At 41.9% G+C, this 14,012-nt stretch overlaps 1 protein-coding gene across 1 annotated transcript; it reads left to right on the top strand.

The window, feature by feature from the left end:
- The first annotated feature begins 835 nt into the window (after positions 1-835).
- Positions 836-6,602, top strand: LOC139472296 (cartilage matrix protein-like). Its single transcript, XM_071254733.1, has 5 exons — positions 836-950; positions 1,730-1,751; positions 3,668-4,228; positions 4,996-5,061; positions 6,032-6,602. The coding sequence occupies exons 1-5, from the start codon at positions 909-911 to the stop codon at positions 6,550-6,552; spliced, it is 1,212 nt and encodes a 403-aa protein (XP_071110834.1). The 5' UTR covers positions 836-908; the 3' UTR covers positions 6,553-6,602.
- Positions 6,603-14,012: the final 7,410 nt, after the last annotated feature.

The raw sequence follows: 14,012 nt of genomic DNA on the forward strand, positions 1-14,012 counted from the left end.
TTCCATTAAAGGGGCCCAGGTGGCCCAGTCGTTTAAGGCGCCGCGATTCGCTGTGCGGATTTGCGTCCCTTGTTCTCGCGAGAAACCTGTGATTGTGGGTTCGAATCTCGGTTCGCCCTGATTATGTTTCTAGGTTTGTCAGCACCATACCCGTGCTCGTGGGTTTCACCGAAGTGGTAAACGTCTGAGACCTGCATCACTTCGGGCTTTCCTCCCACATTAAGCTGACACGCCGCGATGTAACTGGAATACTGTTAAAAGCGGCGTTAAACCAAACTCACTCACTCACTAATATATCTGTAGAATAAACTAGGCAGTGTGTTACAGTCACCTTGACACGTATGCGCCTGTTACATGTCAGAACCTCGTCAGGACCGACCTACGTCCACACATCATTGCTGTTTATAGTATCTGATTACTTGATGTCAATACAACACCAGTGTAGAAATCAGATGGCGACAATGACGCATACTGAACTACGAAGTCATTACCTCTTCCCAGAAACAGGAAATCATCATATGTGACATTTATGTAAGTGGACTGAATCTTTTATTGTTTGTTAATTATTAAAACAGGATCTTTCCCAAAAACTGGCAATGCAAATCATAAATAATAATTATGATTAAACGCTAAGTATAATGTGTAAGCTGAGATTAGATCACATCTCTGATAAAGGAACATTACCATTTTGTGCAGTTATGTTATTATCAAAGGCTGATTACGCGCGACATTATGTGAGTTGATTAACAATAAACATGTTAACCTTCAGTGAGTATGGTCCGCACCAATCCCTGGTCTTCAAGCGTGTGTATATAGTGTGGGAGAGTGACCACGCGTTGGTAGTCAGTACCATCAGCACTAATTCCGTATTGCATACTGTCGGAGGGCTCGTGGGAAAACGCTACGCGATGCGAGTCATCATTCCTTGTGCATTGCTCTTTGCATTTTTCGTAAGTTTTTTTGTTTCTTTTGTTTGTTTGTTGTTAAACGCCGCACACAGATAATATTCCAGCTCTATGGCGGCGGTCTGTAAATAATCGAGTCTGGACTAGACAATCCAGTGATTGATAACATGAGCATCGATCCACGAAATTGGAGTGAGTGAATATGGTTTAACGCCGCTTTTGGCAATATTACAGCAATATCACGGCGGGGGACATCAGAAATGGGCTTCAAACATTGTACCCATGTCGAGAATCCCACCCGGGTCTTCGGCGTGACGAGCGAACGCTTTAACCACAAGGCTACCCCATCGCCCCCACGCAATTGGAATACGGTCACCCAAGTCAGCGAGTCTGATGCGAATGATGCCCAAAAACTCTAACAATATGACCCGTGAAGATCTGGAGTAGAATAGGTCTTCAGCAACCCATGCTTGCCGTAAATGCGACTATGCTTGTCGTAAGAGGCGACTAACGGGATCGGATGGTCAGGTTCGCTGACATGGTTGGTGCATGTCATCGTATCCCAATTGCGTGGATCAATGTTCATGATATCAATCACTGTTTTGTCTGGTACAGACTCGATTATTTACAGACCGCCGTCATATAGCTGGAATATTGCTGAGTGCTGCCATAGACAACAAACAAACAAGCTTAATAAATGTGCTATATTTTACCTGTTGGCGTGGCTGCTCGTTAAAACGATATAAACAGTACATGTTGGTAAATGTATCTCACAATACCGTCCTAAATTCAAATTATAAATGTTCAAATCTGTTTTTTTCCAGTGGATTTCTTCAGCTGAGAAAGGTACGTTTGCTATTCCTCAGACATAGTAAAGCCTTCGAAGTCACCTTCCCAACAGACCATGTCAATGTTCAATTTGTAATGCCAATTTCCAAACACACCACGTCACTTTCCGACGGCGTTTGTGGCAGTTTGGGGCAGGAACCGGCTATTTGATATTTCGGGATTTTGTATCGAGATGTGATTTTTTTTCAGCGGCAGCTACAAAACCAGATACTTTATATTTATAACTTTGAGCCTGATGTTTTTAAATTAAGACTCCTTGTATTAATGAGATTTTTGTGGCAGGCAATTCCTTATTAACAGTCTGAGACATTATTACTTTTTTCAAGAAATTCGGGGACAGTTCTTTTTTATCGAAAAGATCCCGGGCCCAAGAATATCAAATAGTCGTTTCTTTATGCCGTGTCAAATTACTATTACGTATCAATTTTTACACTTTTCTATAATAGTTGGCTCTACCCCCTTATGTTGTGTAATAAAGTATAGTTTTGCCCTGATGTATTATAACGTCAAAGCATAACTATAACTTTACTAGTTCAGGGCAACACTATTCTTTATCACACTACGCATGGGGTCGAGCAAACTCTATTTCTTAAATATCTACACAGAGATTTACCTTGTTTCGTCATTTTTCCCAGGGTTTTAGTATAAAAAGATCATATAAACGTCCGACCAAAGGAAATATATATCCAAGTCTGATGGTGGCTATACATGACTCAAACAAGAAATGGGTTTCGATGGTACGGTGGCCCATAAGGGACATGGGGTCTGTTTTTCAATATTTTCATATTTCACTTAATTTTATCGTAACCTTTTGCAAATTTACACAATTTGTCATACAAATATGTGATAAATCATGTATAAAAACAACCGAAAACATGGAAAATGTATTTTCAAGTAGCTATAGAATCGCTGAAATGGGAAACAAAAATGTCAAAAACCAAAATGAAAATGTCAAAAACAAAAGCGAAAATGTCAAAAACTAAAATGAAAATACAGAAAACTATTTCCACCGCGGTGGGAATATTATCACCGCTGTGGAAATAGTTTTCTGTATTTTCATTTAAGTTTTTGACATTTTCGCTTCACTTTTCAGCGATTCAATATCTTCTTTATACATGTTTTATCACCTATTTGTATGACAATTCGTGTTAATTTGCAAAAGTTTACGATAACAGTAAGTGAAATATCAAAATATTGAAAAACAGACTTCATGTCCCTTATGGGCTACCGTACGATGGTGATGTATTTGATGCCGGTATCATAGATTTGGGCCTTCAGATTTCAGTGTTTCGGTGACTGGTTTCAGCATAGTAACGTTTTGATAACGTTTGTAAATTCTTGGTCAAATCAAATGTTTAAGTGTGTATATTCTTTTGGCCGGCAGTTTAGTTGATAATCTCCTTGCTGCCGTTAAAGGATGGGCTTGTAATATATAGCATATCACTGTGCTCCAGCTACAAGGACATAAATCTACATTAATAGGTTTTCGCATAATTCGTTCATAATACAATGTCATAGCTGTTGTCTTTGTTTGTTTGTTTGTTTTCTTTTTTGTTAAACCCACACCCTCAGCAATATTCCAGCTTTATGACGGCGGACAGTAAATAATCGAGTCTGGACTAGACAATCCAGTGAATGACATCATGAGCATCGAGCCACGCAATTGGGACACGGTGATAAGCAACCAAGTCAACAGTGCTGACCATCCGATCCCGTTACTCCTTTTATAGTCAGTTAACGCCCTTGCCTCGGGAAATGGTAAACGTCTAAGACCTGCATCACTTCGGGCTTTCCTCCCACATTAAGCTGACACGCCGGGATATAACTGGAATACTGTTAAAAGCGGCGTTAAACTCAACTCACTCACTCACTCACTATACTAATGTTACGTCGACATACATCCATCTTTTCAGAATGCGGAGGAAAGCCAGCAGATGTGATATTCGTCCTCGATTCTTCCGCAAGCATTCATGCTGACGACTTCCGTAGACAGATCCAGTTTACGCGCGACGTGGTGTCCCTCTTTGACATTGGCCCTGAAAAAACCCGAGTAGGTGTCGTCCTCTTCAGCACCGACGTATACCCTGTCTTTGGATTGACGCAGTTCGCTGACAAGCCTGCCATGGAACAAGCTATCGAGGGGATTCTCCAGCATATAGGAGGCACCCAGACCCAGAAGGCTCTCAAGCACATCAGAGAAAGAGAATTCAAGAAAAATGCCCGTCCGAAAGTTCCTCAAATTGCCATTGTGTTGACTGATGGTCAGTCCTATGACCGCAACGCGACCGTTCATGAAGCCATTCTCAACCATGAGGCAGGGATCACAACTTTTGTCATTGGTATCGGATTGGGGGTTGATATGACAGAGTTATCTGACCTTGCCAGTGACCCAAGCAGTTCCTATTTGCATCAAATTGGGAACTATTCGGCTCTTCAAGGGATAAAGAAAATATTAGCAATTGAAACTTGTAAAGGTAAGCTTCGAAAAAGCTTAGCATGTGTTTCAGTATAATTAGTATAAAACATAACAAGACACAGTGAAAACATCGAAAGGTTCCGAATCTTGGCCAAATAGACTTCATCACTTGGGGTGCATAACATTGATAGTACAGATGTGTGTGTGGTTATCACGCGCATTATTTCCAACAATGTGTTATATTTGGCTGTGTTATACTATTTAAACTATCCGTAGTGGTTGAATAGAAGTGACCGAATTTCTTAAATGAATAGTTTGTTCAGCAATATGCACAAAATGAATAGTTGTTGGCAGTGGTGACAAAAATGAATAGTTTGGTTTGTGGACAATACCCAAGCGTCTAAAAATTGAGTTAATTGTGACAATGAATATATTGTTTGAGGGTGCTAAGTAAATAAATGGTGTGTTGGATATAGCTCGGAAAAAAACCATTGTTCTACCTCCCTCACACCAAATATATCAAGTGGATGCCTTCCAACTGAAAAACGGTTCGAAGCGGCGTTAAACCCAACTCACTCACTCACTCACTCACCTAGGCCTATGTTTTTGGTCTCTTTATATTGTTGTCTCGTGTTGTTTGATTGGGAATTTAAAAATAATATTGTTTGTTGTTTTAGTGTGTCGGTTTGGAAGATGGAGATGGGGTGGGGAGGCGTATTTGGTTTCTCATAATGTATTAGCACTGTTACCCGATGGATATACAAATAATTAGAGGTATTCAGCATGTTAGACGTCTAACAATTTTGTCTTGTTTTCCACATGTAGTCAAGTACGTGAAACCGACGCCGAGACCAACTCCCCGTCCGACCATACAAGCTGACGCCCCTGTTGGTGAGACATTATCAATACTTCCCGTGCATGTGTTTCCTGGAGTGTCCACATTTCACTTTCAGTTTGTTAACACAGAATGTTTTTACGGATATAAGTGTCATATTTATCCTGATTTAGCTCACAGGACCAAAAGTGTAAGTGAGTTTATGATAGCACGGCGTCGTGTTCACAGTATTTCTGTTAACTTGCCGCGATTTCTCCGATTTTCTCTTGAACTATTGATGCTGCTTACAGTTATAGTATAATCCTTTAATTCGTGGACAATGTGTACGTAAGAGATTTTACGTTCGCTCGCCCGACTGCACCGTCACGGCACGGAGATGACCAATGAGGGGTAGATCATTTGCCTGGGTTTCTTAAAACAAAATAATTTGTTCCAGAAAAGAAAAACTTGAAAAAATACTTTGTCGCCAGTTTTTTTCCAAAGCAAAATATTTGTTTGGCACAGAAAAAAAATGGATGGAAGAATATCCTGTCTCTTATAAACAAAAACAGCAACCTTGTTGATGCATGTCATCGTGTCCCAGTTGCGGGGATTGTTGCGCATGATTTCAGTCACTAGATTGTCTGGTCCAGACTCGATTATTTACAGACCACCGCCATGAAGCTGGAACATGGCAAAGCGTGGCGTTAACATCAAGTTGACGCTCTGATATAGAACCAAACTCACTCTCATTCAGTTATTCACCCATATGGCTCTCTCTCTCTCTCTCTCACTCTCTCTCTCTCTCTCTCTCTCTCTCTCGCTCTCTCGCTCTCTCTCTCTCACACACACTCACTCATTCACTCAACCAATACGACTTACCACAACATAACAGTTAATACATTGTTATAGAATTGATGCGATTAAAGGTCAGGAACATAATTTTCGTATAACACGCACGCACTCACAGTTTGTGTTTTATTATGTTCCACGAGTAACCAAAACAGATGATATGTTGACAGAGAGTTTCTATTTCTTCTCACGCAGATGCCAGTGAGTGTATCCTCAGTCTCATCATCGGCGTGGACACTAACGGCGTCAGCACTCGCTACACGAAAAACATCCTCTCCTTTCTCTCCGAAGTCACAGAGAATCTGTCGGGTCTCTCCGGTAAGGTCCGCACCTCACAGATCATGACAGAATGTGCCGATTCACCTCGAATCGTTAGATCCAAGAGTTATGCCCCTTTGATAAAGAAAATGCGCTATCAAATACCAAAGACGTCAAGTCGCGTCAGATCGGCTGGGATTTTATTCATCAACAGCGACATCGAAGATGCATCAAGAGCTATGAGCGAAGTAAGGAGAGCAAGATTTATTGGATTCCACCTCTTTGTTGTCGTTGTTGGCTCCAATGGAGCGGAGGACGATCTGTCGAATCTACTGGGTGTAAAAAGTAATTCCAAGGAATACGGCGGAAGTGTTTTCAAGTCTCCATCCTACAGTAAATTGCCTGTAATTGTACCCGGACTTACACAGGCGCTTGCGGAATCTGGATCGTGTGTGTGATGCTTCATGTAGAAATAGAAATATTCAGTGCAATAAATGATACAATAACATGTTTTGATATTGTCCTCAGATATAAGAATGATTTCTAAATCAGCCGAGCTAGGTCAATGTCATTTTAATCATTTAAGTCACGTAGGTTATATTGATTTTGTGCAACGTCGTCAGTGACGACCTGCGCAAGGTCAGCGACTTTGTAGATATTATGGCGTCCCAGCTAATTTCGGAATAAACACTGCGTATGAATATTTCTCTCAATCCCTAATTTAAAAATGACGTGTCTATCGAAATCGCGAAAAGTATATTCAAAAGCATTAGAAACAAATTTGATTAACAATTATGAGAACAGCTTCTATTTAGTTGTGTTTCTCCACATGCTGCTGACAAGATGGGTTCAGATAACACATAAGCATTTGATGTATCGTGACGTCATTGCATTCCAGTTTGACATCATGTTAGTTCAAAGTGACGTCATTTATTATAAACTTCGGTGTGAAAGACTGAGTTTTCCGAAGATGAGGAAAGTGATATTTTGATTGCATTGAACATAACTCTTGATATTTCACAACAGTGAACATAACACTTTGACGGAACTATTGACAACTCCCCTCAAATTGTCTCCCTTTATCCTCCCTTAAGTGTCTTGATTTCCTTTTTACGTTAATTCCACACTGACAGGGGAAAATAAGGACAGGTGGTCATTTATGGAATTAATATCGCCTCGTGGCGTTTGTTATTCTCTTGAAAATGTTCCGTTATAAAGTGTAAATTAAACACTTAACTCGTCAATCGAGACCAACGTGTATTCCTTCGCTTCAAACTGCGGTCTCCAAGTTAAAGTTGATTTTGTATAAAATCATATCTATATGATACAGAATTTTCGCGACCCTAAATATTTTTTGTTTCTCTTTTATATATTGTGTATGATTTTGCAAACACTAAACTACTTTTATAGTCGCAAATACAAGGGGTGGTGACCCGTCCCTGTGTGTTAGGTAGGGAGAATTTACGTTTCAAGGTTTTACGTTTGTAATGAAATAATTAATTTTCCGGTAGCCAACGACACAATAAGCAAACGATAACAAGGATATTCCATGTGTCTCGTGAAATATCCTGTTTCCCTCATCGAAATATCTCCTTTCCCCTGTCATTGGATGAAATATCCTCTATATCTACCTCACCACGGTGAGAGTGAGTGAGTGAGCATGATTTTACGTCGCTTTTAGCAATATTCCATTAATATCACGGCGGGGGACACCAGAAATGGACTTCAGACTTTGTACCCATGTCGGGAATCGAACCCGGGTCTTCGGCGTGACGAGCGAACGCTTAACCACTGGGCCCCTACCACTGTGAGAGGTCTAGTAGAAAGCGGGCAATACGGACAATCACTGCACACTTTTGTATTTTACAATCTCGACAAATACTTTTGTGCGATCATTTGATATTCTGGGAGCCCCGGGATTCTTTTTGAAAAAGTGAATCTGTTCCCGAAAAAGCTGGAAAGATATAATTTGTACGAAAGTTAAAAAAGAACAAAGTCGTTCACTAGTATTGTTGGCTTCTTCTGGAAATAAAAGCAACAAAGCACTTTCCATAACCAAATCAACGCTCTGCTTAAAACAAGGTCAATTGTAAGAGTGTTACCCACCCGTGGCAATTGTAACCAACACATGCAAAGGCAAGTCAATTGTTCACCTCAAAATATCCGGAAAATGATGGGTCAAATGTCAAAATAGGAAACTGTAGGACATCAATTTTGTCACTGATGCGTCAAATTTGTAAATGTCCTCTACACGTCTACCATAAAATGTTTTGAGAGCTGTGCGGCGTAAATCAACAAATAAACTAAAACCTTGCATGTTGTTACCCTGATCACTATCCTATAGCAGTAAAATTGCGGCGTTAAACAACAAAGGAAACAATTTGAGAACAACGACTGCGACCAATGCACAAGAAACTGCGACTTGTTTATGATGACTTCAGAGTGAGTGAGTTGGGTTTAACGCCGCTTTTAACATTATTCCAGTCATATCGCGGCGGATCAGCTTAATGTGGGAGGAAAGCCCGAAGTGAAGCAGGTCTCAGACGTTTACCATCTCAGTGAAACCCACGAGCACGGGTATGGTGTTGACAAACCTAGAAACATAATTGGGGCGAACCGGGATTCGAACCCACAATCATAGGTTTCTGGCGTGCCCAAGGGACACAACTCTGCACAGCGAATCGCGGCGCCATAGACACCTGTGCCCCCTGATGACTTCAGATGACAGTTGTGATTGACAACAGACAACCTATACCTTCAGCTGCCTCATTTCGGGTTTTAGCGATATACACATACTTGATTATCTCACACTTATACTTGCGGGAAGTAAATGACGACGGTCTGTAAATAATCGACCAGACAATCCAGTGATTGACATCATGAGCATCGATCCAATTGGGATCGATGGCATCCATCAACCAAATCAGCGAGCCTGACCACCCGATCCCGCTAGTCGCTTCTTACGACAAGCATAGTCGCCTTTTACGGCAAGCATGTGTTGCCACCTCAATCTTACAGCAAGTGAATAGCGAAAACATGTCACGACTGACGGACGCTCAGCGCAACAACGCCATCGGCCTCGTGCAAACAGGAGAATCGTCTTCAGCCTTAGGCAGGTTTTTCCACGCACAATTATAAGACTGTGGAACTGTTATCAGACACACGGTACCTACTTGGGAATCGAACCCGGTCTCCGGTGATCTTCTTTGCTTCAACTATAAGATTTTCCTATCCATCAGTAACTTCGAGACTCAGTCGTGTAAGACGCCGCAGTTCGCCTACTAGAGTTGCCTCCCTTCGACGTTTCAGGAACCTATGATCGTGGAGTCGAACCCCAGATTCTCGCTGATTGTGTTTCTAGCTATGTCAGCACCATGCCCGTGCTCGTGGGTTTTACCAAAGTAGTAAACGTCTAAGACCTGCATCACTCCGGGCTTTCCTCCCACATCAAGCTGACACGCCGTGATATGATTGAAAAACTGTTCCAAGCAGTCAAATCAAACTCACTCTGTCTGTTTTGCGTGTGTGCCTTAATGTTGTACTTATTGTATCATATCATTTCACGTACTAGTATAAGATATACACGCTGAAGCATATCAACACAACTACAACCATCTAACATGCATGTACACACAGTATCAATACATTTTAAGTACAGGGCGCTTGGGTCGCCTAGTTGTTAAAGCATTCACTTGGCAAAAGGTCAGATTTCAATTCTCTACATAGCTAATTGTGAAGATAATTTATGGTGTCCCCTGCCGTAATGTTGCTTGAATATTGTTAAACGCGACGCAAAGCCATCCTCATTGACGTAGTAATGTAGTGGAATTAAGATATTACACTTCAATGCATCTTGTCGAAGGGAATGACTTAGGAACTTGTCAGTTCAAATCGAAGACCCGTCGCATCTACCTATTTTTACATATTAAAACCTGCATCAACTGTCAGATGTATAGCAGATACATTGTACAGCGCTGACCATGATGAATGATCCGTCTCTATAACTGGCCACCTGTCAAACAAGTGATTGACTTAATGTTGTGCAACAACTGACGAGCTTAATCTCATGAAGTAATGAATTGTAACGTGTAACTAATATCAGTAACGTCTGGGCGTGTGGTCAGTTGGTCACACCAGCAGGATCGAGACAGACGGTGGACACAGTACGTATGTTGATGTTGTAATCTTGTAAACGTTAGGAGATATTTTGCTGTTTGGTGTGATTCCGTTCGTCCATTGCATAAGGTTCTGCAAAATTGCAAAATTAGATCTATATGACGTCATTATTCGTTGAATTTGAAAACAGTCCTTTTACTTGCTCGATTACTACAACAATACCCAGAGGACAATCGTTAATATTACGAACGAATACGCAGGGTCTTTTACAACATAACTGAAAGAGTATGTTCGCTAAGCACATATTCCTATCGGAAATAAACGATAAAAGACTATTCATTTTCACATTCATGTCGGCCTATAGCTTATGTGTTAAGAGTAGGTGATTCTCTTACCTACAATAAAATAATTCTTAAATCATTTCTGTAGTCTTTGAACATTCTCAAGACTTATTTCGCATCTCTATTAGCTTTGTAAATGACTGATCGTCCGTCGTACCGCGGTTAACCCGTTAAGCCTTGTACATTTAATTTATATATTTTGAAAAATCTTTTGTGGAAAATATTTCAAAAGAATGTTTTGGTACAGTCTAAAACTACGGATGCATTTTATGTTGAAAACGTATGTATGTGTTTCACCTCAGAGAACATACAGAGGGCTCGACAATTCGTATACACGAAGCTGTTCACATATATACCTTGCACTGTTCACACACATGCCTTGCACTGTTCACATAAACTCCTTGGACTGTTCACAAATACACCTTGTACTGTTCACACATGCACCTTGCACTGCTCCCACACACCTTGGACTGTTCACAAATACACTTTGTACTGTTCACACATGCACATTGCACTGTTCACACATGCACCTTGTACTGTTCACAAATACACCTTGTACTGTTCACACATGCACCTTGTACTGTTCACGCATACACCTTGCACTGTTCACACATGCACCTTGCACTGTTCACACATGCACCTTGTACTGTTCACACATGCACCTTGCACTGTTCACACATGCACCTTGTACTGTTCACAAATACACTTTGTACTGTTCACACATGCACCTTGTATTGTTCACAAATACACCTTGTACTGTTCACACATGCACCTTGCACTGTTCACACATGCACCTTGTACTGTTCACACACACACCTTGCACTGTTCACACATGCACCTTGTACTGTTCACACATGCATCTTGCACTGTTCACACATGCACCTTGTATTGTTCACACATGCACTGTTCACACATGCACTGTTCACACACACACCTTGCACTGTTCACACATGCACTGTTCACACAAGCACCTTGTACTGTTCACATATACGCCCTCTCTTGTTCACACACACACACCTTGCACTGTTCACACATGCACCTTGTACTGTTCACACATGCACCTTGCACTTTTCACACATACACCTTGGACTGTTCATACATGCACCTTGCACTGTTCACGTGCACCTTGCACTTTTCACACATGCACCTTGTACTGTTCACACATACACCTTGCACTGTTCACACATGCACCTTGCACTGTTCACACATACACCTTGCACTGTTCACACATACACCTTGTACTGTTCACACATACACCTTGTACTGTTCACACAAGCACCTTGCACTGTTCACACATGCACCTTGTACCGTCGATACAAATTAACAACATCTTTGCTTGCAGTCCATGGCTCGACTCCTGCTCTTTCTGTCGGGCGTGCTGGTGCTGCTTCAAACAGGCCACGCCCAGGGGCTACAAGGTATGTGTCTGACATCAGGAATCACATTACCAGTCACTGCCCGTTTGTTATGTTTGCACATATATGCACCTCGATAAATGTTAAGCACCATCCTTTTTTTTCATAAATGCCTAACTTTCGTTTATCGTACATATCTACATATGGTCATATACGTACATATACTCACACGCAAAAGAAACGCAAGAGGTTTTAAGCAAATAGGCAAATTGATACGAGTTTTAGCATGTAGTGAAGCCTGATGGTGTTATCAATATATTTGGTTGCATTTTGGAAGCCCCGAGTAAAACGCAACATAAATAACGAATCACCAAAACGCACCATTTCAATGAATATGTGGGTATCAAGCACCCATTTCTCGTGAAATCGAAAATGCACGAACTGTCACGAACAGTAGTGTGGCCGATTCTTGGACCTACCACTCCTTGGTCAACAATGCCACGCCTAACTCAAATTCAGAGAAACCAGGCTATCGGACGTTTGGAAGCTGGAGAGTCTGTCTAAGATGTTGCCCGTCATTTCAACGTTAACGTAACCACAATTTACCGTCTCCTGCATCGATACAATGCTACACAGACCACAGATGACCTTCCTCGAAGCGGTCGTCCTAGGGTCACCACACCTCGACAAGATCGGCAGATTACCTGTCAACACCAGCGACATCCGTTTCTAACTGCAAGTGAAAGTGCTCGACAGACCACAGGAACACATAATCGACACATTAGCCGGGACACTGTGATCCGACGTCTCCGTTCCAACAACCTCAGATGTCGCCGACCAGCATGTCGTCCTGTTCTCCAACCACGGTATCGACAAGCACGACTTCAGTTGGCACAGGGTCATCGCAAATTGGCGTCATCGGGAGTGGAGGCGTGTCATCTTCTCTGATGAAAGTCGCCTTTGTGTCTCCCATGCAGACGGAAGAGTCAGAATTTGGCGGCTTCGAGATGATCGTTTCGCTGACAGAAACGTTGTGGAAAGGGATCCATGGGGTGGACTTAGCGTCATGATATGGGCAGGGATTGGACTTTATGCGAGACTTGGACCCATGTGCTTTCTGAATTTTGGTCAAGGTCGGGGACACGGCGTCACTGCTCAGCGGTATATCGACCAAGTGATCAGACCCCACGTTGTTCCATTTTTTGCACAACATCAAAAACACATTTTCCAGCAGGACAACGCTCGTCCCCATGTTACCAGAGCTACCATGGCCCTTCTGCAACAACACAACATCCATCTTCTACCGTGGCCAGCCCTCAGCCCTCAGCCCTGATCTGAACCCCATCGAACACTTGTGGGATGAGGTTCAAAGGCGTCTGCACAATGTGCGCCCAGTCTGCCGATGAACTACGCACAGCTGCTCTGGATGTATGCAGGAGGATCCCTAGGGCCTTCACAAATCGCCTGATCCACTCAATGTACAGGAGATGTGTGGCAGTGATCAATGCTAATGGTGGTCACACCAGGTATTGACTGACATTTAGGGTATTGACCCGAAACTGTGTCAGCCCCTAACATTTGAAGAAAACATTTATGTCATCTGCCGTTTAATCCATTAAACTGTTTTCAGTCAAATATTTGTCAATCTTGCCCTTTTAGTATTTCTTGACTTTAGTGTTGAAAATAAATAACATGTATACAGCATACTCGACTTGCGTTTCTTTTACGTGTGAGTATATATACATCTGGAGAGACGTTAAGCATCACCCGTATTTGTCTATATGCCGAACTTGCGTGTATCTAGAATACCTATTTACGGCATTGATCTCCGTGAGTTGGGTTTTTACGCGGCTTTTAGCAATATTCCACCAATATCATGGCGGGGAACATCAGAAACGGGCTTCACACATTGAACCTATGTTGGCAATGGAATCCGGGCCTTCGGTGTGACGAGCGAACCCTTAAACCACTAGGCTACCCACCACCCCAGTAAATAATAGGGTAGCCAAATAACTATTGTCATCGAACAGTTCCGAACATGCCATTAGAAAATTGATTTGCTTTCTATCCTTAAATCTTAGGATTCACAGCATAGGATTGTTGAAT

Source organism: Haliotis cracherodii, unplaced genomic scaffold, assembly GCF_022045235.1.
Source record: "Haliotis cracherodii isolate W230 unplaced genomic scaffold, xgHalCrac1.p SCAF_24, whole genome shotgun sequence".
Lineage (NCBI taxonomy): Eukaryota > Metazoa > Mollusca > Gastropoda > Lepetellida > Haliotidae > Haliotis > Haliotis cracherodii.